The following is a 27,950-nucleotide window of genomic DNA, read 5'->3' on the forward strand; positions in this document are numbered from 1 at the left end:
AACTAGCTCTTATAACTTTAATTAACCCATACTTTTTGTCTATGTTTAGCCATATGGCTAAACATAGTGCAACATTCTCATCCTGCTTTTCAGTCTGGCTGGTGACTGCATTTCTCTGCCTTTCCTCTTCCCAGAATTCTCCTAGTCTGCTCACCCCGCCTATACTTCCTGCCTGGCTACTGGCCAATCAGTGTTTTATTAAACTAATACAAATGGCAAATCTTTACAGTGTACTAGAGCATTATTCCACAGCACAATGTAGAAAGAGGGAAAAGAAAAAGGAGAGAGGATCCCAGCCATTTCCTGTCCGTGTGGACAGTGACAGTGCATTAGTCAGCAGGAATCCACAAGTGTGTGTCTCCCACTTCTTTCACTTTAACCCCCACAGTTGGGGCTCCTCTTTTGGAACCCCCTTTTTGTTAGACTCATGCATTACCAGTTGGAATCAAAGAAAGTAAGTGTATTTTATGGGCTTCTTAATTGATAGATAAGCAAACAATGGTGAGTTGTCAGGACTTCCTTCAGGAGCAAACTATTTTGACAGCAAACAAAGTACCTTTCAGTCACCCATTCTAATAGCTGGCTTGGACTGCCACGTTCAAACCTTTGAGCTGATGTAAAGTGGGGAGTGTCAATGTCCCTAAAGATTACGTACTTTCAATTAATCGAGAATGAAGTTGCTAAATGCTTGTCACTCCGCAGGGCAGAAGAGGAAGTCTGAACGCTTATTAAATGAAAATCAAGGACTGTCCCGGAGAATAAAAAGTATCCAAAGGTAGCGGGTGTGTCAGGAGTGCCACCAGTGTGGACAGACGTTATCGCCAAACCAGAACAGAGTTCTGCAATCTCCTCTCCTCCCCTTTCCCAGTCTATACAGTGACAAGCGCATCTTGCAAGGCTGAAGAAAATAGTAAGAAATATGGGCTCCTTGTTGCTAGAATTTGCTATTAAATACAGACAGAGCTTGCAGTGGTGGGGCACGTTCCTGTGAATGTCATGGTGTCCTCACAGTAAACATAAACAGGGATGGAGCTATCTCACTCCAAATGTTCTGTCTCACAGTCTATAAATACGTTGTAGGGTATTAGGCAAGGATGAGAAACATTTCTGTTGAGGAGCACAGCAGCCTGAGAGCCTAAAAGGAGCCCATTCCACCTGAGCTGGCATTTGAGTGAGAGAAGCATACATCACTGTGGAGAGCACACAGAGAGCAAGTGACGAAATAGCAGGTTCCAGCACCACGTCCAGAGTCACCCGAGGAGGGAGATGTGGAGGAGACACTGTGTGCTTAGTACTCAATTCTGCTCCAGTAGAACATGGTACCCAGGAGAACCCAAAACTAGAATTAAAATGGGAAAAAGGAAAACAAATAATTAAGACAGGATATTAAAAACATCAATCTTAATATAAAACGATGACATTCCTTTTGTTCGGACTTAAGTGACACGGAGTCTCTAGCAGTAATTTAAGGACCAGCTGCTGCTCTGTCCATCCCATATAAGAGCATTGCTTATAATCAGCTACTCAGAGCAATTTCTCCATTCCCCATGTGTCCACCAATTCCTGTGTAGTCTCTGAGTTCTTAAGTGCTCCTCTCAGTTCTGTACTGACATGGCCTTGGGAAAATCCTTCCTGTTATCAAAGCTAAGTACTCCAGCGTTCACATTTCATTAGAAACTGCATAGATTATCTTTTTGATTTTTATTTATTTGTTTATTTTTTGAAATGGGGTCTCAGGTAGCCTAGGCTAGCCCTGAACTTGCTATATAGCGTAGGATGACCTTGAACTTTTGACCCTTCTGCTTTCCATTTCCAAGTAATAGAATTATAGGCATGGCAAGCATCCTTGGTCTATTTGTGCTGGGATGTAATTTGGGGTTTGGGGCATGCTAGGGAGGCGCTCCCCCAACAGAACTAGATCTCCAGCCATTTGGGTCACATTCTCCTTCTAAGATTCCTGCCACTTTGAATGACTGCCTCTGAAGAATACCGCAGAGCCTAGAACCTCTCACTCAGAAGGGAAGTTGGAATGTCCAGGCTGCTACCGATCTGCCATCTACTCCTTGGGTCCTAGCCATGCCATTTTGCTTTCTTGAGCCCCAGTCTCTGTAAAATAAACTTCATCCCTTCTCTCTGTCTACCTCATATCTAGAGCTGTGAGTGAGACCATGGAGTTATAACTGGGCCTGACCATTGATTATGACTTGTATGCACCAGGCACATCGGCTTTCAAACGTCTCTGAAGGACTTGAAGCACAGCGAAGTAACGAACCCAAAGACACAGAGCCCGACAGGCCTTAGAGCTGTGCTTCTCAACCTTTCTACTGCCCAGCCCTTTAGTACAGCTCCTCAGGCTGTGCTGACCCCCAGCCATGAAATTATTCTGTTGCTACTTCATGACTGTACATTTCTCTGTTATGAATCATAATGTCAATATCTGATATGCAGGATATCTGATATGCAACCTACAAAGGGATCTCTACCCACGGGCTGAGAACTGGAAAGCCCTCTGTGAGCAGAAGTGAACTGGTTCTGCCTAGGGGTTCTTCTCAAGTGTGGTTCTCTGTCGGGCAGACTGACCGCTGTTCCTGAGGGGGTCTCATATGAAAACTAGTTGGCATGATGTCTCGTCCATAGCAGACCCTCAGTACCTCTAATTCTTATCCCCTGCTACTGATTTTCAGGAGATTAACAGTATTTAAAAATGAGAATTTGATACCTGTGTACAGTTAGTAACCCCATGACCCTTAGACGCCTTTACATGTCCTCTAGTTCCTGGTAGTACAGCACAAACAGACACTTCCCTGTTTTCATTTAAATTAATTCAATAAGCCGGGCCATGGTGGTACATGCCTTTAATCCCAGCACTCGGGAGGCAGAGGCAGGCTGATCTTTGTGAGTTCGAGATCAGCCTGGTCTACAAGAACTAGTTCCAGGACAGGCTCCAAAGCGACAGAGAAACCCTGTCTCAAAAAACCAAAAGAAAAAAAAATAGATTCAATAAATCACTGAGCCTTTACTCTGTTGTGCTAGGTACTGGGGAACAAAGGAGAGCGGCTTCTCTGCCTCAAGCAGCATCGACTATGTCATTGGTGCATCGCCTCACAGCGAGCGGATCCTAGAGCGACCATGGAGCACTTCCTGAAGGAACAGCTTTCTCTGTCTCCCTCATTCTATATCCTCTCACTCAGCCCTTTCCAAAGCACAAAACACAAACACCCTTCAGGGGCCAGAGAGGCCAAGAATAATTAAGTAAAAGGGCTTCATTTGCCCTTTCGGTGTTTTTCCATGGGCACTGGTGGTACAAAAGCAGAATCAGGTCAGACTGCCAAGCCTCAGGGGAAATCCAGGCAGAGGCCTTGAATTGCATCAGCTCTCAGTGTATTCTGCACTGTTATATACCTGGGGAAAAGGAGGAAGCAGGAAGTTTATCTGGGATGGTCCTCCAGGGAGCTACCAAAGCTATTGATCACATAGTACTTTGACCTTTGATTTACATATCTTTTTAATATTCTAGATAATAAGAATGCTCCAAATCCCATGGCATATTTGAGATATAGTTGTGCAGAAGGAAAGGACTTATGTAATGGTTATGCACTGACTTAACTTTTTTCTTGGAATATTAATTTTATTTGAAAAAAGTCAATAAAAGAAGCTACAGTTATTTAAGCTTGGATATTTGGGCAGATATTCCCTTCAAAATTTACAGCAAAGAAAACACTTGACAATGTATGATGCCAATAATGAATCTGAGTTGTCAAACAAAAATCAGATCTCTGGAGAATTGTCATGCTCCCATGGGTTTGGTAGTATCCCATTTGAGATCTTTTCCAGTGTGGCAATATTAGTGAATGTGATCTTCTAGTGTAACATAGTGAAATCAACACCAGCAAGTGCTACAAAACACAGTGAAGCTGCATTTCCCCAAACAGCCAGTTCCCGACGTTATAGGCTTAGGTACAGATGGGAGATTATGCAAATAGTACAGAAAGTTCTTCATTAATCTAATTTCAGATTCCATTCTGCAATTTATCTTGAAGAAGCTTGTAGAGAAGGGTGTATAGTTTCAAGGCAATATTCAGGATATTCACCTTCAATAAGATTGCCAGAATATTCCTGTTTGTAACTGCACACTGCTGTGAGGGACCTACTTTCTTCCAGTCCTTCAGCGCTGGTGAATGTTAGCATAGACGGAATGGAGGGGCACCTGTGACAGACTCAGCTTCTTTTAGGAAGCTAGACCTCGACAGGATTGGAGGAACATGCAATACCTCACAAATTTTCCATTTTGCAAAATAGTTAATATTTTTCTGTAATTCCTAATTTAGGATTATGTTGTTATATGAACTTGCAATTGGCTTATTATCTTATTCTAAAACAAATTAATAAATTTTTAATTTTTTCAGTCGCTATACTTGGTGGAAGTAAATGTCAATAGACCCTGGTCACAGAGAAAAATAGCTTTTTTTTTTTTAATTCTTCTCATATCTCAAGGTGATCAATAGTAATCAAACTCTGCGATTGTTTCCTGAATGTCATGGTTCTCGGCTGCGACAGAAATTTACAATCATCTAGAAAAAATTACCAAATCAAGACACAAACACAAGCAAAATAAAACAAAGTTCCCAGGCCCAGCCATAGCTTCCGCTGAGGAGGCACAGAGGGGTGCACACCAGCTCCGCCTTGTCTAGGAGCTTTCACTGTGCAGTCAGGGCTGCGAGCCAGAGCTCTGACCTCACAGAGAGGCAGCAGGAAGTGATCAGGCTGTTGAAAGAGTTCGGGCCTCAGGAGCTGTCCAGAGAGGTGACAGGAGGGGCCTTGAAGTCTAGTTGCAATGAATTGCACAGTGTGGAGCACGGCTGGAGCTCACTAAGAAGCCTAGCTGGGTCCATCTGGGGCATCCAGAGGAAGGGTTTACACAGTACACACATCCTTTCCCTAGGAGGGAGGTTAACATCCCACACCTTAAGGGACCCCATTGTCCTTGGTCTGGTGCCGGAAGTCTCCTGACTCCCTTAGCTGCAAGACTTGGCTTCCAGACTTTTTAGCTTAGTTGATATAACCAGGAATCATCTCAAGGTCTCTTGTTATTGCCCCTTTCTGAAATCTATCTATCTATCTATCTATCTATCTATCTATCTATCTATCTATCTATCTAAATGTGCTGAGGAAACTCACAGTCCAGCAGAGGATGGCGAATCCAAACCAGGCAACTCCCCAGGCATGCCGATCCAATGGTCCAGAGATCAGTTCATAGCAGCCCTGGGAAGATGGCATGAGCTACGTTAATGTGGGGAGCCTAGAGCAGAGATGAGAACCGATGGTGTCAGATTAACAGCTGACAACCATCTGAGTAGCCATCTGAGGGACTTTACCATAACCTTAGGGATCACAGGGGTCATGCAGGAAATCAGGCCAGGCAGATTCCATGCCCCCAAAGGTCCAGAGGCAAGTGTGCTGGATTTGTCTGCAAATTTCAGCAACTATTCTAGGTTGGCCATGAGGTTTAGGCCACACCCAGCTGTAGTGATATTTCATTTGTTTTTAATAAATAAAGCTTGCCTGAAGAACAGAGAGTAAAACAGCTTCACTGGTCAGTCTTACATACCAGGCAGTGGGACACACACCTTTAACCCCAGTAGCCACACTAGTTTGCCATAGAAACCAGTGGTAGTGGTGCACGTCTTTAATCCCAGCACTAGAGAGGAATATAAAATGGGAAGAGTCAGCTCTCACACGCAGTCTCATTCTGAGATTCCTGGGGGCAGGATCGCCATTTTGGACCAAGGTTGAGATAAGAGCCAGTGGCTGGCTATTTTTGCTTTTCTGACCTTCAGGTTAAACCCCAGTATCTGTCTCTGGGTTTTTGTGAATCATGTTCTACCCAGCAGCTACAGCTGTGCACTTCATGTTCCATGTTCCATGACTCAGCGTCCTGGTTCCTTAAGCCACATGCATGCTGCTTTCTACCCTGATACTTCAATAGTTCCCTCATGACTTCATTACAATTTAGGATGCCCAAACAAAACCTCCTGGAATTTTCCTTAATTTCTTTCTCCAACATTCAACCTTAAGCAAATCCTTTAGGGTCTATTTAAAAGTATCACAAACGCAAGCACTCCCGAGTCTTTTTCCTCTTACTGCTCTGGCCCCTCCAGGGCCTCACTTGAGGGCTAAGTCCCCCTCCAAGAAGAGCATCCTTGGTGCATTGCAAATGTTGCAAAGCTTCAATACAGTTATGAAAGGGAAGTCATCCACTCCTTCACTCACTTATGCACCCTCCAAACATTTATTGAGTTTCTGCCTTGTGCCAAGCATTATGCCAAGTGCTGAAGATATAGAACTGAGTAATACAGCTCTTAAGGCAGTTCATAGAAATTTGTGGACAAGGTACATGCAAAAACAATAACAAATTATACTAGATTTCGGGTGGATTGTTTCCTTGTATAGCAAACAATTGTGGGAGCAGAATTAGCAGCACCTGTATGTCATAAAGTGGGGCTATGTGGGAATCTGAGGGACCAAGATAGGGAGAGTCAGACTGATAGATCTGCTTGTGGTCAGGGCGAAGAATGAGAGATGGAGGAAGTAGAGGCAAAGGGGAAAAGGAATAGAGGAAGAAATGTCAGAGCCTGGGAACTTGGTTGAAGAGTGGGGCGAAGTGGCGCTGGTTTAGCTTGTGGTTCAGCTGACTGGAGTGGAGACGGAGACACTGAAGGCAGATAAGGCCAAAGGAAGGTGTCAAGATGGGTCTGGAGGTCCCAAAACAGTCAAAAGAAAAAGAGTTAATTTGTGTTTCCCCTTCAAACTCGCCTCTTTAAGCTTGAGTAAGTGGTTTTAGTTGATTTCCATTGCCCGAGTGCTATGTATTATAGGGGGAAGACAAGGCTATGCTCTAATTGGAAGGTGGATCCCTTTGTCCCTTTTAGAGAGCGGACACTGCTTGTTCGTGACTGTAATTCAGTAAAGGCTGGTTTGCACGAGCCGCTTCTAACGTGGACAATGCTGAAAAGATTTTATGAGTGGTTTGGGTGATAGCTGCATTTTATGCTGATTTTAGGCAATAAATTTAATTTTTATTATAACCCAAATATAAGTGGCTAATACAATACCATAACGAGGTTGCTCTGAAGCCCAGTGAGGGTTGCTATGGACACCACCCCGAAGTCATCCGTATCACTCCCCTGTCCTTTGTGAATGGACGCATCCAGTCTGGGCACCCTGCCAGGCGGCTCTCACTCCAAATGTATGGTTTGTGGCATTTACTTCTGTGTGGAAAAGGCTGATGCTTCTCAATTATTTGACAGATTGACCTACTGCCGCGCTTCCTCACAGTGACCGCTGCCAAAGTAGGGCAGAGGGCTTCAGTGTGCTGTGTCAGCAGATGTTGGTTACAGGGTCTGAGAGCACTCAACAAGACGTTGTGGGACTATTTCCAAGCCTTTACTGATGCGGCGTCTGTGCTTTCAAGCTATGTGGCTTGCAGTTACTAACCGTGTAAGCACGGGCAAGGTCCGATTGGCATCTCTAGCTCCATTCCTCCTGTATAGACTACAGAGCCTAGCCAGCACCAACTTTTGAGCACCCCAGGCATCACAGTCTCTGTGTGGCACATGACACAACATCAGGCATTCAGGAAGACATCGGTAAGGGTTTCGTGATCGTCATTAGGTCACTTTCATCAGGCAGACGCACTTTGGTAAAACTCATACGCATATAAATCATCTTCCGCCCAAATCACCAATCTAATCCTGCTAAACACCCCCTTTATCACCTCTGACCTCGGCAGTTGCTGTTGTTTTGGAACTGAATAATATTCTTTTTGTATATCATTCTTTCTAATTTCCATTTTGCAAGCCTTTCTCTAATGCAAACATTTCTCAAAAAACCCGGTTGCAAACATTACACAGGTTGTCTTTATTGACACCAAGTTGGTTTGTGCTACGGAAATCCCCATGTCGCAGTAATTTTAGTAAAATTAAAATTGCAACAATTCTAAATGGGCACTTGAGGAGAAGAAAACAGATAATGCCAGGTGTAGGGGAAACAGGTAGATGTCCATGGAGATATTATCCATGGCTGACTATTATTCTCCTCACGAGGAGCAGAAGCACTTCCTGCTAGGTCTTCGGAGATGAGGGGACTCACCCGATGGTGGTAGTAACCGAGCACCCCGAGTTTGCAAGCGTCCAGGTTGAGAGGCTGTTTAAGTGTGTTCAGGACACAGCACTGTCGGGGCCAAGGGTAGTCGGCATCGCTGTTCTCTACCCGGAAGGCAGAGGTGTATTTCTGCCAGTCTGATGGGCCGTTGACACCACAGCAGTGGTCCTGCCAGCCGATGAGAGACACCACGTTATCCTTATGGCCCACACTAAAGTCATCAGTGTCACACCAAGGCTTTGTGGAGAAAGTACTAGAAGCGTACCATATCTTACATTACTAAAATATCTCCAAACTGGAGCTCATGGTTGTCCCAGGTTTCCAAAAGTGGCTTTATGCTTATTAATTTAACAGTCATGAATGGGAATAACATTGTAAGTCTCTAAGGCAGTGTTTCCCAACCTGTGGGTCGCGACCCCTTGGGGGTGGACAGGCTCTTTCACAGGGGCCGCATATTAGATATCCTGCATATGAGATATTTAATTATGATTCTTAGCAGTAGCAAAATTACAGTTATAAAATAGCAATAAAATGGTTTGGGGTCACCACTACAAGAGGAACTGTAATAAAGAGCTGCAGCCTTAGGAAGGTTGAGAACCACTGTTCTAAGGCTTGTTCCATTTGACTATAAATTACAGATGAATATAGGACCTACCTTATAGAATTTTTGTGAGGATCAAGTGTGTTAATATAATTAATGTACTTAGTATAGCACCTAGCTCATAGAAAACTCTTACAAGGCATTTATTATTATTAATACTTAAAGCAAGATACATTAACATGAGAGTATTATCATTTAAAAATCATAAAATGAGAAGTTTTAGTAGTAAAGAAATTATTAGCAATTATTCTTGCTTTTCTTTTCTGTGTTTGTAATATTTTCCTAGAGCAATTATGCATTAGTTTTATCTATCTATCTATCATCTATCTATCTATCTATCTATCTATCTATCTATCTATCTATCTATCTATCATCTATCTATCTATCTATCATCTATCTATCATCTATCTATCTATCTATCTATCTATCTATCTATCTATCTATCTATCTATCTATCTATCATCTATCTATCTATCTATCTATCATCTATCTATCATCTATCTATCTATCTATCTATCTATCTATCTATCTATCTATCATCTATCTATCTATCTATCTATCATCTATCTATCATCTATCTATCTATCTATCTATCTATCTATCTATCTATCTATCTATCTATCATCTATCTATCATCTATCTATCTATCTATCTATCTATCATCTATCTATCTATCTATCATCTATCTATCTATCTATCTATCTATCTATCTATCTATCTATCAATCATCTATCTATCTATCTATCTATCATCTATCTATCAATCATCTATCTATCTATCTATCTATCTATCTATCATCTATCTATCATCTATCTATCATCTATCTATCTATCTATCTATCTATCTATCATCTATCTATCTATCTATCTATCTATCTATCTATCTATCTATCATCTATCATCTATCTATCTATCTATCTATCTATCTATCTATCTATCTATCTATCATCTATCTATCTATCATCTATCTATCTATCATCTATCTATCTATCTATCATATATTTATTTATTTATTTCATTTTTTTTGTCTTTGAGACAAGGTTTCTCTGTGTAGCCTTGGCTGTCCTGGAACTCACTTTGTAGACCAGGCTGGCCTCGAACTCACAGAAATCTGCCTACTTCTGCATCCCGAGTGTTGGGATTAAAGGCATGCACCACCACCTCATTTTATAAGAGGAAAAGTAAACTGGAAAAACATTTCAGACCTGGTGGCAAACATTTGTCCCTCTACATAGGAGAAGGGGCCAAAAGACACATCTAATGCCCTGAGAACTCTGCACACACTGGAGAGAGGCTGTGGAATCCATACTGCCTTCTTTCCTTATCATAAATTCTCCTAATGTTTCAGTGATGGAGGAAAACTTACAGGCCTCCCCAAAATTTTAGGATAAATATAGCCAAGCAAATCTAAGGGCAAAGATCATCTCGAAATAATGGGCATTTTTGCCATTTAGATATAGGAAATAGCTAACCAGGAAAAAGATCATTCTGTGGTGTGTGTGTGTGTGTGTGTGTGTGTGTGTGTGGTGTGTTGTGGTGTGTGTGTGTTGTGCAAAGAGTTCTGGAAGAGAGCTTTTATGCACTTTAACCCTGAGTTGGGAGAGGGGTGAAAGTCCATGGGACTAGGAAGGGGTCGTCAAGGTGACTAATATGAAAATAAGGACAGGACCATGGCCATTGAGGCAGGATGGAAGGAACTGGTAACTGTCATACGTGTCGTGTGAGCAGAGCACCGGGGCTAAAAGCAGCTGAAAAGGGGGACAATGAAAGCGTCCGGTCTGCGACTCTCTTCTGAGATTTGCCGTGAAATCGAACAGTAGTAGAGCAGAATTTTGGGTGAGCAGTGGGCAAGAGTTCTTGAAGGTGTTCTCGTTAGGCTGATGCTAGAGAGAAGCCGGTGAGTCAGAGTGGAGTAGGCTGCAGACAAGGAGAGGAACCGGAATGGAAACCGAGGACTTGGCTGTGGCAGTCTGTCTGTCACTACTGAAGAGGCCTAGCTGCAGATCACAGTGGATGGGCGCATTTGCTGGTAGAGAGGTGAACCAGATGTCATCTGCTTGCGTCTCTATACTTAAGGCACGGGGTGCAGCCATTGCTGAGGCTTGGGGCAAGAGGAATTTGGCAGAGTTGTGAAAAGGGAAATCTATGCAATGGTGATAAAGCAGGTTTAAAAAAACCCAGGAGACAGAGAATTCTCATTTGAGCTTTACAGTCATTTAAATCAGCACAACCAGGGGCTTTCCTCCTCTTCGGGGGAGGGAGTGGACAGAAACTGTATTCACTTCCCTAGGGACTGGGTAGGAAAGACAGATGAAAACAGACTCACAGCAGAGTGAAGGAGATAACAGAGAGCAATGGCAGGAAGAGAGAGTGTGGAAGAGTGATTAGACAAATCAGTTAATTCTGATGGAATAAAATGATAAAATAAGGATAGTAGAGCAAATGAAAGAAATCACAGAAGGTTGTCAGAAAGTGGGTGCCCGGTAATTGGTGGTGGCATGCTGGCTGGTGGCACAGTAATTGGGATGACATGTTGGCTGTGGCCGTGGAAGAAGATGGCTGAGATGAGGGGAGGAGATCTGCGGGATGCAGGAAGACAAGGCATGGAGAGAGCAGATGCTGTCAAAGACCCATCTGGTTTCTGAAACCTCGTCCAAGGCGGGATGCTGATAGTATGGGGGAAGAGGGCACAGCTGGTGATACTGAATGTGCTTGTCAAATAACTGCAATAAAGAGACCACAGGCCGCTGGCATGAACTTCAAGTTTTTGAACAAGGAGGGAATCGGGGAAGAGAGAATATAGAAGCCAGGCAGAGAAGGAGGAAACCTAGCCAGTTTCTAAGTCTTAGGGCACATGAAGGTAAGAGCCCAGGCAGGGGACACTAGGCAACAACCTGGTTTCTAGTGAAGCAGGAGTGTCAAGAGAGCTTCGAAAGTAAACTAGACAGAAAGGTTGGTTATGTGTGTGAGTGGCTGTATGTATGTGAGAATATCTGTATGAATATGAAAGTGTGTGTGAGAGAGAGTTGTGTGTGCATGTGCATATGTGTGTTTTGGGACCAATGAAGAGTTGGCTCACATTTATTGGTTATACACAAAAGACAAAATGGGGCAATATTCTGATGGTATTTGGAATAAGTTTGGATATATGGAATGGCGGCCACTTAAAACTGGGTGATTAAATAAAATCCTATCTCCTGGTACTTAGAATTTTTCATAGGAGATATAAAAAGGTGAGACAGGGACATATCACTATTTGATTTGCTTTAGGGGTGAGAAGGCCCCTTTTTCTGTTAACATAAGGGAGACCTAACGTTGTAAGAGGCAGAACCTATTATTAATCTAAAGATTTTAACATATACTCTATAAAGGCAGGCTAATCAGCAGTATAGCTTGACATAAAGAATGGGTCCAGAGGCCCCACTGAGTCACGTGTTTTACATCCTCCTTCCTCACCAGTACACAAGATGCCTTGCTGGCCAGGCCAGGAACAAGTCTCTTCCTGAAGGGAAGCCCCTGGAGGCACCGACCCCACTCCCACCCACCTTCACATTCTTACTGGTTCAGACACTCAGTGGAACACCACAGAACCACACAGCCTACCTGGAGCATGAGCCTATCCCAGGTCTTGGTAATGCCACTGTTTTTCCATTTGTCGTCGTTGGTTGGGGGGCTGTTGTTCTGATACCTCACCAGCATCTGCTTCAGGAAGAGGTTGGGTGTGAACTGCAGGGGCAGGGATGACACAAGAGAGAGCATCAGCATGCCTGCTCCCACGAAAGGCAACATCTTCTGCAGGGCTGGAGGGAAGCTAAACTCGGACACCAGGCGCATTTGGCTGGGGCTGCTTTGGGTTTCTGTAGAAGAAGAAATCACCGTATGGCTGGTGTAGACAGGTGTTTTAAGATGGTATAGATTAGAGAATTAGTGAGAAATGGAACAAGAAGGATTCTGAATTGTGTCTCCCCCAAGGCAGAACATGCAGGAAAGCCATGGCATGGTCGAGTGGCGGATGACCAATGTTGGGACCACAGGTTGGGCACTGGGAGCCAGGCTTCCTGGGATCAGAAATCTTGCTGTCACTTGTCAGTTGTGCATCTTTAGATAACTGAATTTGCATTCATTCTCTCTCTGTCTCTCTCCCTTTCTCTCTCTCTTTCTCTCCCTCTCTCTCTCTCTGAAGGAAACTCCCCCCTCTTCTTTTAACTTAGAAATGACAATCAATACTCCCTTTCTAGGGTTCCGAATATTAAATATAACTCATTAGTATTAGCACGTGCATATTAGGACGACCAGCACACAGCCAGGGCTTAAAGCATGTCAGTTGCTACAGGGTCAGTGCTATTGTCATTTCTGTTCTGTGCTTTTGGGGACCATACTCACAAAGTCTCGCTGTGTCGCTGCTGTGATACAAGATGCCACTTCGAAACCATACACTATGAACATCATAATGAAGTACTGGGAAGGAACCAGATGAGAACAGAGTTAGAATGGGAATATCACCACGTGACTCCATATTCATCTAAATGTAATATCCAAGCCGTACAAACACTCTTGGACCAGCTGCTTGGAAAGGGGCTAGTGGTAGGTCCTTGGAACAAGGCAGCAGGTGGGTCTTCTCAGTTCTCTGCTTCTCTCTAGAGAAATGACCATTCAGAGCCTTCTCATCCGGCATCATGAATTTCTATTTTAACATGGAGAGCTAATATAAGCAGTGAAGGGATGTGTGGGTGCTTCAGAGTCTTCGTGTACACACAAATGCCCAGCGGCTGCCGGCAAGACAGCCTTAGTGCTTCATATACAACACCGAGCCTTGCCAATCCCTTCTTAGTGGGAATCATTTTCTTCATGGACTACAGAAGCCAAGAAAAGATGACAGAACACGTTTAATGCCTTTAAGGCTCTTCGGTAACGTGCAGGCAGCCTTCAGGCGTGGAGACTCACGGGTGAGCTCCTGTCACAAACCCATGTCCTAGTGAAGGCAGAACAGAGCTCTCTGGGTGCTGCTTAGGCACTAAAGGGTGCAGACTGCAAGGCACTGTGGGAAAGAAAACAGCTCTGCACAGCCCCGCCCCCAGGGTCTGGCTGGGAAACAGCTGAAAAGCAGACGCCTTACAGTGTGTATTGAAAACTTTATCTCTACCTCGCACACTGTTATATATGCGTGTTTGCCCTTATGGGAGCCAGTGGCAGAAGACAGGGGAAGTTGTCTTCTCTTTTTGGGGGTGTTTGTGGGTTCAAAGGTCAGGATTGTTTGTTGCTTTTACTATCTGGCTCTAAAGCAAAACAAAACAGAACAAACACAACCACCCCTCTGAAAAAATTAGTAAAGGGCCTTCTGGGACACCAGAGGACCCCCGCCCCTGCAATAACCCTCTTCATATTGACTGTTGTCTTGCTTCTGCCAAGAGCTTTGGTGGTTTACAGAACCTCAGGGCCCTCTACAATTAGTCCAGAAAGGAGGCACCGGTACACACATTTCTCCTTCAGCTTCACAGAAAGGGGTTCATTCCTTGCCCCCACTCCCCAGCTCAGTTCTCTTGCTTTGTCAGGCACATACGATTGGCCAAGAAGGAGCCCAGGGTCCAGTGGAAATTGTCTTCAAGAAGATCTCCCTCTTCTCTCTGGAGCTCCATGCCTTTTCCCACTCTCTCAGAGTGGGTGAGTTTGCCCTGGAACTAACTCACCCAAAGGAAACAGACAATGTAAATATTCTGAGCTTCCGGGCACTAGGGCGATCATTACCTTAGAGAAGTGAGCCAACCAGCTCCCTAAATGGTTGAGCTTTTTCTATAGAAGTGGGACTCAGGGTAGGAGATTGACTTCAGGGCTAGGGAGGGATGTGCAGGTGAGTGTGTGTGTGCATGTGATCACGGTGGCATAAACTGATGTCTTGGGGCAAAGGAACAGAAGGCAGAGGTCTAGGCCCAAGTAAGAGTTTCTTCCCCACTGGTTAATATTTCCATTTGCAAAGTCAGAGCATGATCTAGTCAGTGGCTTGAAACCACGGAGGAGTGTGAAGGGGTCGCTCACAATGGTGCCAATCAGGGTCTTCTGAGGTCCCTGTACCGCAGAGTCAACAATAATGTGGGAAGCACAGGCCATCACGGAAAAACCATCCGCTGTGAACTCAAAAGTTTCCAGAGAGGTTCTTGTCTGCTTTGAAAAATTCATGCCTACTTTGTACTTTGTGTCTCAACACACCTCTATTTGACTGATAGTAAAACAACACTTAAAATGAGCTACTGTCAAGGGGAAAACAAAATATAACAAAAAGCACCCCCGCCCCCGCCTGGGATTTTTCTCCTGTTCGTGTCATTCCTGGCTGTGAGTGTTGGGCGCGTGCAGACGGTAGCTGGAGAAGAGCATCTGTGCAGTCAGCTGGACCACCCACAGCTGTCTCTGGTTGCAGTGCTTTTTACTAGAACCCGAACTTGCAATTATGGAGGGCATCTTTGCCTCCTGCACAGAAGATCTTGCAGCAGGGGATCTCCAGTTTTGCTTTGTTTTGTTTTTTTGTGGTGGTTTTGTTTTTACCACTCACCTGAAACTCTTTTTTTCCCCACTTAACTCAGTGAAAACCAAAGCTCTGTGCTCCATGGAGAAGAAACAGTTCATCGAGATCATCCCGGGAAAGCAACAGCAGAATTATTTGTTGTTATTTTGAGAAAGGTTCTCTTGTAGCATAGGCTGGCTTTGGACTTACTATGCCGTCAAGGCTCACCTTGAATTTCTGATCATCCTGTCTGCCTACGGAATGCTAGGATTGTAGCTGTGCAGTGCCGTACCCAAATAATGCAGCACTAAGGTTTGAACCCAAGACTTTATGTGCACTAGGCAGGCACTCAACCAACTGAGCTACACCTCCAGCTCGCAGAGTGCTGTGAGGTCTTACCGCCAAGAGCACTTTCCTGTTGGACTTCATAATTCCTACAATGGCGAGAACAGACAGGCAGAAGAGGCAGATGCCCACAAACATGCCAATCCAAGCTGCCCCGTAGATGTCATCGTTGTTGGTGGCTTCAAGCAGCGGGTAGAGACTGTGTTGGTCGGATACAAAGAAGATACACTCTGCAGTTAGGGCGATGCCACACATCTGGAAACAAGCCATGAGTGGATCTGTCAGGCTGGTGACCAAGAGCAGAGCACTGGGAAAGGGGATCAGGCAGGGTACCTCCTAGAGCCAAGTCCCTTCCCTTACAGGAATGCAATGGATTCCTCATTGCCAGGAGATCCAACAGCTATTTGTACCTTGCTTCCTTTTCATATGCCCTCTGTCTTTGATGCTTTCTTCCACATTTCACTCTGTCTGCTTATGATTTGGGAAAAGGTTTAGGTAGTCTCAGACCATCCATAAAGCCCCTGTGATATGACCCACTCAGACAGTGTCTTCTTGTATGAAAGTTATTCCCCTATCCTGTCCCAGTGCATATCTTCCTTTCTTGGAATAATTGAAATGTCCTGATTTTTGTCACAGTGGTTCTGGAATCTTAGTGACATTCTTCCTAGTGCTCATATTCTATCGATGACGAATTAAGGCCCCAAATGATGGCGACTCATCCACAGCTGTACACAGAGAAGTAGAGACAGAACCGAGTCAAGGACTAGTTCTCTCGACTCCTTGACTAGTGTTCTTCCCTTCTCCTCGTGTCCACACAGTTTGGGTTTTGAGCCACTATCACACTCCATGTAGGAGAACATCTCTCCCAGCATCTTTAATAGCACAGTCTCCAAGTCAGGCCAAGGTGAAACTGGACAGAAGCATAAAGGGATGCTTAGCAGGTGTGCTTAGCAGGTATGCTTGGATACTGGCCATAGTGAACATGACTCAATACTCATTATGTCTTAGAACTGGAAAGGAAATATCTATTTTAAAGCCGGTCATGGTGTTCTATCATAATAGGTCAGTTATAGACGGCTACCCTAAGATTCTAGCTAGTGTGTTTCCCTCCACATTTCTTAAGATGAAGGCACTATAAAGGGAGCGGTAATCACACCATTTTCTTACACTTTCACTTTTAAGTCATCTAAAAACCATGCTTACAAGAAGAACGTATTTTTTGAAAAATATTCATAACTTACACCAATAATCACGTGTCCAAAAATCAACAGGCCCTGGACGCAACGGACAGTAGAATCATCCTTAGCCATCTTCAGGATTTCCCACAGGCTGGAGACACAGTTAAAAATGTTACAGTTTGGGGGGAATAGGTAGCAAATACTGCTTCAGTTTCTACACCGTCACTAAATCACAACATCACCTATTTCCTTTTTTATCCAAATCAAGATCATGAGAGCTTTTAGTAATGGTGAAAATCTGATACCCTAGGTCAGCAATCACATGAGGTTTATGAAGATAAAGAATGCTTTTTATATATAAAAAAGGCTTTCAGAGTCTGACCAGTGCCTTTTGGTAGTCCTTTCGGATATGAAGGGCACCAGAGTCTCATTCTGAGAGAAGTAATGAGAGTCTTCAAGGTCACCAGGGGCACAAAGAGAAGACCTGCCGTGGTGATGACACACGCTGAGAGTCCCTGGTGTTGCCTCTGCCATCCTCGGACAAGGCCAACTTCAAACACAGGTAAACAAAGAGAGTTGGCTGAGGTCACTACAGCCTGTGGGTTGATGTTAAATATTTTGTTATCCTAAAAAAGCACAGGTTGTACATAATGAAGCTTCCTGTAATGCAAGAGAAGAGAAGAGGCGTGTTTAGCTCCACTGGGCACTCCTCTAGCGACTTCTCGTGCCTATCAGAGTCCCAGAACCCAGCTAGATGTGAGCCAGGGTGAGGTCCTTCTGCACACCAGGAAATCAAAGCCTAACTAACTGGTAAAGTGGTACCTCCGAGGCGACACAGACTGGCGATGGTAGAGTCGGTGGCATCTTTGGTCTGTGTGACTCTGAGGCCCACACTCTTCCCTGCTGCTTGCACTAGCTCCTAGAAACTATTTATACTATTTATGCCAGATGGAGCTAAACATGGACCTCTTGTCTCCTTGAGGATTCTCTTGGAAGGAACACAAGGTTAAGTGTTCGGGTCAATCATTTTGGCTTCTGCACTTGAGATGCTCTGAGAAAAGCTGTTCACATGCCTTGACACTTTAACCAACTGACACTCTAAAGGTATTAAATGATACAATTTGCATGTTGGGGCATGTAAAGATGCATGAGGAAGATTCTTACATTCTAAGATTTTGTTCTGGGAGAGAAGCTAAGTTCTCAAGTAGTTATAATATGTAAGTGGATGACTAAATACATGAGTGGGGTCTGGGCGTGACAGGTTCCAGCCTAGCTGATTATAGAGCCAGCATTTGGATCAGGAGAGGAGAGAGAGGTAGGATGTGTAGTAGGAGAGTGAGACGGTAGACATTCCTAGGAGAGGGAAAGTCAGGGAGTAGATTCAGAAGAGCAAAGCAGAGACCAGAGAGCAAGTTCGCCAGTTTGGCTGAACTCCTGGTTTGTGGACAGAACCCGTGGGGAGGAGCATCTCGCTTTTGTTGCTTTGTTTCTCCCCTCTCTGCTTTCCTTTTTTTTCCTCTTTTTTTTCTGCCTTCCTTTTTAGAATTATGTGTTTTTGTATGTCTGCATGAGTGTATGTCGCATGTATGTGTACATCAGAAGCTTCGGGTCCCCTGGAGCTGGAGTTACAGGCTGTTGTGAGTCACCTGATGTGTGGCCTGGGAAGTGAACTCAGGCCGTTTAGAAGAACAATTTGTGCTCTTAACTGCTGAGCCCATCCATCTCCTTCAGCGCAAGTCTTTTATCTGACTCTGGCCTTGGTGAATCTTGCACTATAGGCATGTATTAATAGCCTAAGTAATTTAAACATCCCTAAATAGTTTTTCTCTCTCTCTTTCTTCCTTCCTTCCTTCCTTCCTTCCTTCCTTCCTTCCTTCCTTCCTTCTCTCTTCTCTCTTCTCTCAGTCATCTTCTCTCTCTCGTCTCTCTCTCTCTTCGCTCTCCTCTCTCCTCCTCTCTCCTCTCTCTCTTTCTTTCTTTGAATGGTTTTAGCTCAGCGTTTGGCACACACAATCATTGTTTGTTAAAGAAACAGAAGAATCTGGGCCCTTGTTACACCATCTTCCGACACCACCCAACCTCTGGAGTTTCTTTTTAGAAATGCCATCTGTTCAGGGAGGGGAGCAGAGAAAAATGTAGAGCTCAATAAAAATCAATAAAAAAGAAATGCCATCTATTTATCTGGAGTAATCCTTCCACATCATAAGGGTAAAACCTTGCAGTGTCTAGAAGGCTCCACCAGGAAGAATCTAACTGGTACAGCCGGATCAGTTGCATTGTAAAACTCATTATTGGCACACGTGGACATTAACCCTGACCAGTTAGGCTGCTCTCTAAACCAGACACACAAATAAATGGACTTTGAAAGATAGAAATGAAAATAGAAACAGAGAGTAAAGGGCAAATATCTGGAGAGGCCAAGTCCAATATCGTCCCTGCCCGGCAGGGTACCGAGTCGGTGGCCATTTGTCACACAGAAGTCTCTTGATAGTGGTGAGTTGGGCTCAAAGAACAAAGAAGAGAAATTTTCTTCTCTCAGGGAAACTGAAGTGGGACAATAGCAACATGGATTTTAAAGGTACATTAACTGGACCCGGTCCTAACAGAGGGGAAGTTGTGAGAGGTGCGGAGAAAAAGGAAGGGACAAGAGAGATGTTCAACAAGGGGTCTTAACTGGTCCAGAAGGAAGCTGAGGGCTCCTGAGCAAGGGATAATTAAAAATAAATCTTTTTTTGTTGTTGTTCTGTTTGGTTCTAAAGAAAGCCATGCTACTTTTCAAAATATTTATTTATTTATTTATTTATTTATTTATTATGTATACAATATTCTGTCTGTGTGTATGCCTGTAGGTCAGAAGAGGGCACCAGACCTCATTACAGATGGTTATGAGCCACCATGTGGTTGCCGGGAATTGAACTCAGGACCTTTGGAAGAGCAGGCAATGCCCTTAGACGCTGAGCCATCTCTCCAGCCCCAACTTTTCAAATGACCAAAAGGAATCAGAACTGCCACCTATCAGGCCCCACAGTGCTCTCTATTCTGCCTTAGGCACCTTTGGTTCATCTTCTCAACAGACCTAAATGGATATTTTTTTTTTTTTTTTTTTTTTTTTTTGGTTTTTCGAGACAGGGTTTCTCTGTGACTTTGGAGCCTGTCCTGGAGCTAGCTCTTGTAGACCAGGCTGGCCTCGAACTCACAGAGATCCGCCTGCCTCTGCCTCCCGAGTGCTGGGATTAAAAGCGTGCGCCACCATCGCCCGGCCTAAATGGATATTTTTGCCAATAAATAAATAAATAAATAAATAAAAATCTGTGCTTGTTTCTTATTGCTATAGTAACAGATTTCCTCAATCTTACAAATGTAATTTCTGTCACTCTGGGGTCAGAAGTCTGAAATGAGAGTCACTGAGTTAAAATCTGTGTTGATTGGGCTGTACTCCTTTTAAAAATTTTAATGTTTTCCATTTTGAGAATTCCATGCATGAGTATTGCCCTTATAATTATTCACACTTCCCTCTTCCCTCCAAGTCCTCCTATGCCTACTTCTCCCTCCCAAATTTATGACTCCTATAATTATTATTGTTATACACACACACAAACACACACGCACTCATATACACCCCTCCTGAACCCATTTAGTGTTACTCCTATGAACATGACCACTTGGGATTGGATGACCTATCTGGGGGCTGGCCTGCATCAAAAATGGGTTCTCTCTCTCAACAGCCCTTGACTGCACATAGCTCTTCATCCAGGGGTGGGGCTTTGTAAGATTTCCCCCATCCGCTTGGTGTTGTTATGTTGAGCATCCCTGTTACTGAGGTTTCATGGGATACACACTCCTTAAGGATCCAGGCAGAGAACCTGCTTCCTTCCATCTTTGCAATGAATAAATTTGGAGAGACTCATTTCCTCAAGACCTTGCTGCCAGAAAGCCCGGGACCCAGAGTCAAATCCAGGTCATCCTGACTCTTAAGTTATTTAACACCAGAGTTTAGCAATCCTAGCACAATGCTAATGCTTTAGGTAGAAAAAAGAAATAAATGCCTGTCTAGCTTACCTGACAACTTGGGGACAAAGAGAACACAAAGAGCCTGTCTTTGCAAAGAACACCAGGCTTCTCCACGCACCCTTCACTAGTTTCTTGGCGTAGCCTTTTCACAGGGTATTAACACACTAATATTTTCCCACTGTTATCCAGGAAACTGCATAGATGTTTTCCAAACCCACAGCTTTCTCGTCTACTCCCCTCTACTTTCTGGAAATAAAGGGTTGCAGTGTGAGGTCTGGGAGACCAGTGTTTGATAAAATTTCCTCAGCCACTTGCGTGTTGTTTTATGGATATAGGGTCTTTCAAAATAGTCCAGCCTGGCCTCAAACATGGGATCTTCCCACCTCAGCTTCCTAAGTGTGCCATGATGGCTGGCTTTGTCTCTCGGTTAGATTAAATACGTGTCTCTGACACCCTACGGACAGGCATAAATGTCAAGAGTAAGTCAAATGTGGGCTTCCTGTTGTTTATTGTGGTGTCTGGTAGTTATGGTCTAAAAGTGAGCATGCTAGACTTGGCCGCAGAATGCCAGATTCAAAGTCAAGTCTTCCTGTCAAGAGTTACTCTGAGCAGTGACTGACCTTGTTAGTATCTATTTTCTCATTTATAGAATGGCTAGAATACAACTTGCCTCACAGAACTGTTACAATCATCAAATACTAAGATGGTTTACAAACAAGACAGTGTCCATGATGACCAGGGGATATTTGGAAAGGAGAGGGTCTTGAGTTAAGGTTATATTTAATACCCTAACAACCCGTGGAACATAGGAAGGAGGTACTAAGGATGACTGGTTGGTCCTACAGTTAAGGGCTCCCAGGTCCAGGAGAATTGGCCTGTATCAACTTCCTCTTCCCTTGGGGGGGGGGGCGGCAGCACCCTAAGCCCTGGAGGCGGCACACCCACTACCCTTTTGTGCTTCTTTCTGTTTCCATGATTGGCTCTAAGATGTAAAAACCTCCCTGGGAAAAGAGAGAAAGCCTGCTAACTGTGTTGGGGTGTGTCGTGTCAGGTACCAAGTTGCACGTCTGTCGGCAGGGAGGGTGTCTGTACATTCCGTCAGCATTCCTGTCCGGTTAACTCTTGCCCTTGTGCCCTGACCATTGCTGAACCCTCTGATTCAGACTGTGGCGATGTGGGTATGACCCCTGAGGTTTTCTCTTGCACACGGGATACTTTCTTTCTCTTTTTGCGTTCTTCTTCTCCGTTAGAACGGCACGTTAGAATTCAGCTGCTGCCCGGGCTGGCATAGCTCGCTGAGCTCTTTCTCATCTATAGATGCTGGCAGGAACCCTGCAAGGACACCGTGTGTGTGTGTCTCTAACTGACAGACTTCTTGGTGTCCAGATCCGCCACGTGGGATGTGAATTTACGTTAATGGCAGGTATCGGTGGCTACATATCCTCTTTGCCACCACCTTCTCTGTCTCCTTCCAGAAAGCCTGGCTTCAGGCTTTTATGTTGAAAGCCCCCACATCCTCAGATGGGTATAAAAAGAGGCCCCACTTCGGCCACGTGGTCCCTGATCATCTCTTTAGAGACCCTGTCATGTTGTTTGTCTCTGATCCTGGCCTGAACGTTCTCAGAGCCCCCACCATAATGTTGCCTCTGCAGGTCTATCTATGCCATTAGTAACTTTTCCAATAAACCTTTTTGACCCCCCCATTCCCTCAGTGCCCCTACTGTATCCCTCTCCCCACTCTGAAACCTTTTACTGTTAGTGCCTCCTACACAGGGCTTCCTGCATATTATAACAAGAGTCTCCCAGATGGAAAGCATAGGTTTCTGTTATATTTGTTCCAGCCCCAGAATGGAATAGTGTTCGACACACAGGAGGGAGGCACTTATTTCTCTAAATAAAAGAAAAAGTAAATAAATGTTTGTTTGAAGGAATGAGCATGTAGCTGAATGTGTGAACGGCTGATTTGCCTAGAGCCTGTTGCAGACTAGATTAAGGAAGAGGGAGAAGCAGAGATATGGGCTCAGGATAAATCTTGCTTTGAGTTTTGGTTTAATCATGTAGTTCTGTTACCCCAAGATGCTGGTTGAGCTTTATCTGTTAATGAGAATTGTAAAAGCCCAGTATCAAGAGTTCTGTAAAAATTAAGTGAGAATATGCAAAGATGTCATATTATATTGGCTGCCTAGCCAATGTTAATTTTCTTGGCTTTTGTCTCAGCTTCTTGAAGCAGACAGACCAGATCTAACAAGCCAGGAAGCATTAAAGGCAACTAAAGCAGTGGCTTCATTAAAAAAATAAAATAAAATAAAACAACACAGCCTTCATTTCAAAGGAAATAAAGATATATGATCCAATATGTTAGAGCAGATCAAAATGGTCTCCTTCAGTTGGAAGAGGAGTGGGAAGTCTGTGACCTCAGAGCATCCCACATCAGCTCTCTATCTTGTCCAAAGCCAGAGTTCTTGACCTAACAGGAAAGGTGTAAGCAGATCCCAACGCTCAGAAGGCAATCACCCAGAGAATTTATGGAGTGTAGTGAGAAAGCCCCAGCCACAACAGAAGTTGACAGCATGCTGTCTCTGTGCAATAGGGCCCTGATTCAATGCAGGACATCTAGAAATTGTTCCTGGAGAATGCACAGGTGAAACTGCTTCTGTCATACACAGCCAGAAGGCTCTCTGGGAAAAGAGGCACTCCTGGCACTGAGAGAAAAGGTGACATTATTTGTGCGAAGGCTCATTTATGCCTGGAGGCTGGGATTTGCTCAGTGGGTAGAGTGCTTGCTTCCTCATACAATGCCCTGGGTTCCATTCATGCACCACCTAAAACCAGATGTGACATGTGCGTATTATCTCAGCTCTGGGAAGCAGAGGCAGGAGGATCAAAGGCCAAAATCTTCCTCTACTGCAGAGTGAGTTCCTAGTCATCCTGGGTATGTGAAACCCTATTTCCAAAATAAATAAATTCTGGAGAAAAGAACTGACTGGTACATGTTTTGGATTAAAACCAAAAGATTTGATGAAGTTCTATTTTGAGAGTTATTTTTAGTTTTTTTTTTTTTAAAAAAACCCTTTCATTCTTATTTTATGTGTGTGGGTATTTTGTCTGCATGTCTGTCTGCCTACCATGTTTGTGCCTTGTATTCACAGAGTCCAGAAGGGTCAGATCCCCTAGGACTGGAGTTAAAGACAGACGTGAACTGCCATGTTGTTGTTGGGAACAGAACTGAGGTCCTCTGGATGTGAAGCCAGTGCTTTTAACCACTGAGCCATCTCTCCAGTCCCCTGGTAGTTATGTTTTAAAAGACACTGTGAATGTTTCCCTTTCCAAGAAGAGAAAGAAGCATGGAAGGACAGGTAGACATTTATCCATACACAGGATACGAATTGTTCTCTTTGCATATTTGATAAAGAAATGCAGAATATACTTCTTGCGAGGGTTGATTAAACAATTTTTAGAAAGATTTATTTATCTCATGTGGGTGAGTCTTTTGTGTGCAAGTATGTACGCACACTGTGTGCATGCCTGGTGCCCTCTTACGTCAGACGAGGGTATCAGATTTCATGACACCCTCTTCCTGTGATGGCTAATAATACCTGTCAACTTGGGGAGGACCTGGTGCCTAGATTTTGTTTGTTTTGTTTTCTTGCCTCAAAATACCAGTTTAGGTATTTCTATGAAAACTCCTTCGTTCGGATGTAACATTTAAGTTAGTAGACTATTTTTTTTAGATGAGGTCTCACTGTGTATCCCAGACTAGAATTTGTAATTCTCCCACCCCAGCTTCCCAAGTGCTGGATTAAAATGTGCACCACCGCACCTGACACATCAGAAGAGTCTGAGTAAAGTGGCTCAGCCTCTATCACACGGAAGGCTTCCCAGTCAATGGAAGTGCAAACGCTGATGTTCTCTGGAGAAACAGTAGTAGCTCTTTCTAAAACTGCAGCATTGGAAGCCATCCTGAGTTTCAATCTGAGAGATCAACTCTGAGTTTTTAGGTTGCCATCTACTCTGCAGACACGCTGTTAGTTAAAAATCACACAATCTAGCAATCCAGTTCTTTAAGATCAAGCTCTTTCTCTCAATAGATCAGTATACACACACACACACACACACACACACACACACAGAGGGTGTGTGTGTGTGTTGTGTGAATATGGGCATGAGCATGCTATCACTTGTGTACAGAGGTCAGAGGACAACCTGTGGCAGTTGGTTCTTTCCTTTTTCCATGGGCTCTAAGAATTAAACTTAAGTCACCAGGCTTGCTAGGCAAGTGTCTACCTGAGGAGCCACCCCACCGGCCCTAATATGTCTTCTTTTTAAGATGTTATTTCCATTCATGTTTAAAATTGAGAGGCTTTTAATTCCCCTGCCATTGACCCGACTTTTATCTCACAGTTAAGGGAATCTTGCACACAAAACCACCAGGAGGGAGACCTTCACCTCCCACCCCATCCCCACCCCCTGCTCAGTCTTCTCCTCTCTTCCCTTCAGTTCATGAAATGCCATAGATACAGAATCACCCTTTAGCTCCTGGTTAATATGCAGAAACATCTAGAAGAAACATGGTGAGTCTCATGAGCCATCAACAGCCATGCCTCATGGCGAGTGATTTTACTATCTCTTTCTGCTTACTGATCTTCAAGGCAGAAGAAGGGTTCTGCCCGAAGGACACAGACCCCAAACAAAAGTACAACTTAAAAAGACAAACCTCCCTTGCCAAGCTTGGAACCTCAGGCTGGGAGTGGTGTCTCATGTCTGTGTTTGCAATTCCATCCCTCTGGGGCCAAGAGAGGAGGGCTGTGAGTTTGAAGCCAGTCTGGGCTACATTGTGAGAGACCCCTGTTTCAAAACATAAAACAAGGCTGGGGATGTAGCTCAGTGGCAGAGTACCTGCCTAGCAAAACTTAAAACAACAATGATAAAAAGAAAAGGTAAAGAGAGGGAGGGAGATGAGGGGAAAGAGGGTGGCACACAGAGAGAGAGAGAGAGATGGGAAAGAGAGATGGGAGAGAGAGAGAGGAGAGAGAGAGAGAGAGAGAGAGAGAGAGAGAGAGAGAGAGAGAGCGAGAGAGAGAGAGAGCAAGAGCGCATGGGCACACCTGCAGCTTGGGTCTTTCTCTCTGGATAGTTGACTCCCAGAGATGTGACATGCCCTCTCCTCTTGCCTTCTATTGAGCACCCAGCATTAGAGACTGGCTCGCAGTCCTGACTTTCTGAGACCTCTCATATCATTCTCACATACCCCTTCCCTCACCCATGGAAGTGCTAGAGAAGAAACAGGTAGGAGGTGCAAGTCACGTGAGTGTCCAGCAGCAGAAGCAGAGAAATAGCTGTGTACACTAACAGCGATGGCACGGTCGGCTGACTGTGCGCCTCACCTCGCCTGTTCCCACGTAAGGGGCCCCGTGAGCCCCGCCCTAATGAAGAATGTCCAGATGACCCGGCTTCTCTATGATTTCATTGCTCAACACCCTGGGAGGCCTTTTGCTTTTAGAAGCCCTGATTTTTAAGAGGTTGAAAAGGCATTTCTTTCTTTTATTCCCCTTTTCTTGTGCCTTCTTTAAGTTTGTTTTCTTATCAAGTTATTCATACCCAGGGTGTTGATACCTTCAGACACGGTGGATAGGCTTAAAAACAATTGCTCACTAAACAAAGCAATGTCCAAAGCAGGAGAGAGGTGAGGCTCCCCTACCACCCATGAGATTGTCTTTTCAAGTTCATTACCTCTTTTACTTACTCAAGTTTCTGGCACCAGAGAATACACAAACCACACCTCAAACTCATGCTAGAGAAATTTGGATCAGGAAAATGGGAGGGAGGAAAGAAAAGAGAGGGTGAAAAAGAGAAAGACGAAGCAGGACCCTCCTCATCTGTGTGGTCTCTGTCCCAGTTAGGCAGCAGTGGCTCCTCGGGTTTGTATGCAGCCTGCAGGGCCATCAGGCCCGAATTCCAGAGCAGGGCACAGTGGACTCTGGGCTTGATTGATGCTGTTGCTCGGAATGTAAGCAAGAGTGAAAAGGATTGTCGTTTCACTTACTTTTTGCCTAACTGGTGCCTAACTTCTCCTGCTGTCTAAATGTTTATGAGTCTTTCTTGGTAGTTAAAAATATAGGAAAGTTGATTTTGGAAGCCTAGTATAACACAAAGCAAAACAGTGTGCTGTAAGCGGAGAAGAAAAAAAAAGACATTTTTATACTTACTAGGAAGATTAATCAAAAGAACTACACAGCAACCACATTACCTATAACAATGAAATAATGCACAGCAGGAAGCATATTGCCTTCTTGATGCTGTGCTTATCAGTTCTCCCCACCAAGAAACAGCCCGCAACCAAGTGCCTTGACTTTTTTTAAAGATGTTAAAATTAATCCAAATTCATAAATGTTCTTAAAAATGCCTAAAGCTACTGATAAATGAAAATTTAGACTTATAAACAGAATCATAGAAATATAAAAATCTAATAATACGAGTGTTACTTGAAGCAACTTGTTTGTGTAAAAAAATATTAGAACAGAAATATGTGTATCTAAAACCTGCCGATCCTGGTGGATCAACTCATTGGCGAACAGTAAAACTCGGTCTGGTAAAAGTGGCCTTGATTAGAGAAAACTAATTGGCTGACTTATTCCAGACCACACACTGATCAAAGCAGAGCTGTTTAGAGGGAAGACCCGCAAAGAAATCGCGCCACCAATCCTTTCAAGGCTTGTCAGACCAAATGATTTATCAGAAGAATAGGAAACTTTTTGTCAGGTAAGAGGACAGGTAATTAATTATTGAAAGAGATTTTCCCAGAAGAGTTGCAAGATCTTAAACTACAAATGGGACAGACTCATCAAACCCCATTTCCTAGCTCCCAGGAGAGCCCAGAGTGCACAGTGGGCTTCTCTGAGATGTTCGAGTACTTACACAGTGGCTGCTGGGTGGTCTCTTCTCCCTTTGCCTGCTGGCTCTGGGCTGCACTGACTCACTCTGGAGTGCACACCAGCCCAAGATGCTTTTCTACCCCACTGCCTTCTCTGGAACTACAGTCCCAGGGAAGGGTGGTCTGTGATTGGGAGGAGACATCTCACATGGGCTGGGCCTGCTGCTGCCTGAACCTGCCCGGCTGAGCAGGAAGCACTGCGGGCAGATTTCTGCTGCTTTGGAATGTG

At 44.2% G+C, this 27,950-nt stretch overlaps 1 protein-coding gene across 2 annotated transcripts; it reads right to left on the reverse strand.

Annotated features, from left to right (window-relative positions):
* Nucleotides 1–299: 299 nt before the first annotated feature.
* Nucleotides 300–27,804, reverse strand: Upk1b (uroplakin 1B). 2 transcript variants are annotated; one of them, XM_038346021.1, is made up of 8 exons: nucleotides 27,706–27,804; nucleotides 16,843–16,930; nucleotides 15,656–15,856; nucleotides 13,144–13,218; nucleotides 12,364–12,486; nucleotides 8,149–8,328; nucleotides 5,179–5,262; nucleotides 300–1,339 (listed from the first exon to the last, which is right to left on the reverse strand). In XM_038346021.1, exons 2-8 carry the CDS (start codon nucleotides 16,909–16,911, stop codon nucleotides 1,289–1,291), a joined length of 783 nt encoding a protein of 260 aa, XP_038201949.1. In that variant the 5' UTR covers nucleotides 16,912–16,930; nucleotides 27,706–27,804; the 3' UTR covers nucleotides 300–1,288. The 2 variants fall into 2 exon arrangements, with proteins under 2 accessions (XP_038201949.1, XP_038201950.1); XM_038346022.1 differs by lacking the exon at nucleotides 27,706–27,804 and adding an exon at nucleotides 25,896–25,938.
* Nucleotides 27,805–27,950: the final 146 nt, after the last annotated feature.

This window comes from Arvicola amphibius, chromosome 10, assembly GCF_903992535.2.
Source record: "Arvicola amphibius chromosome 10, mArvAmp1.2, whole genome shotgun sequence".
NCBI classification, from domain to species: Eukaryota; Metazoa; Chordata; class Mammalia; order Rodentia; family Cricetidae; genus Arvicola; species Arvicola amphibius.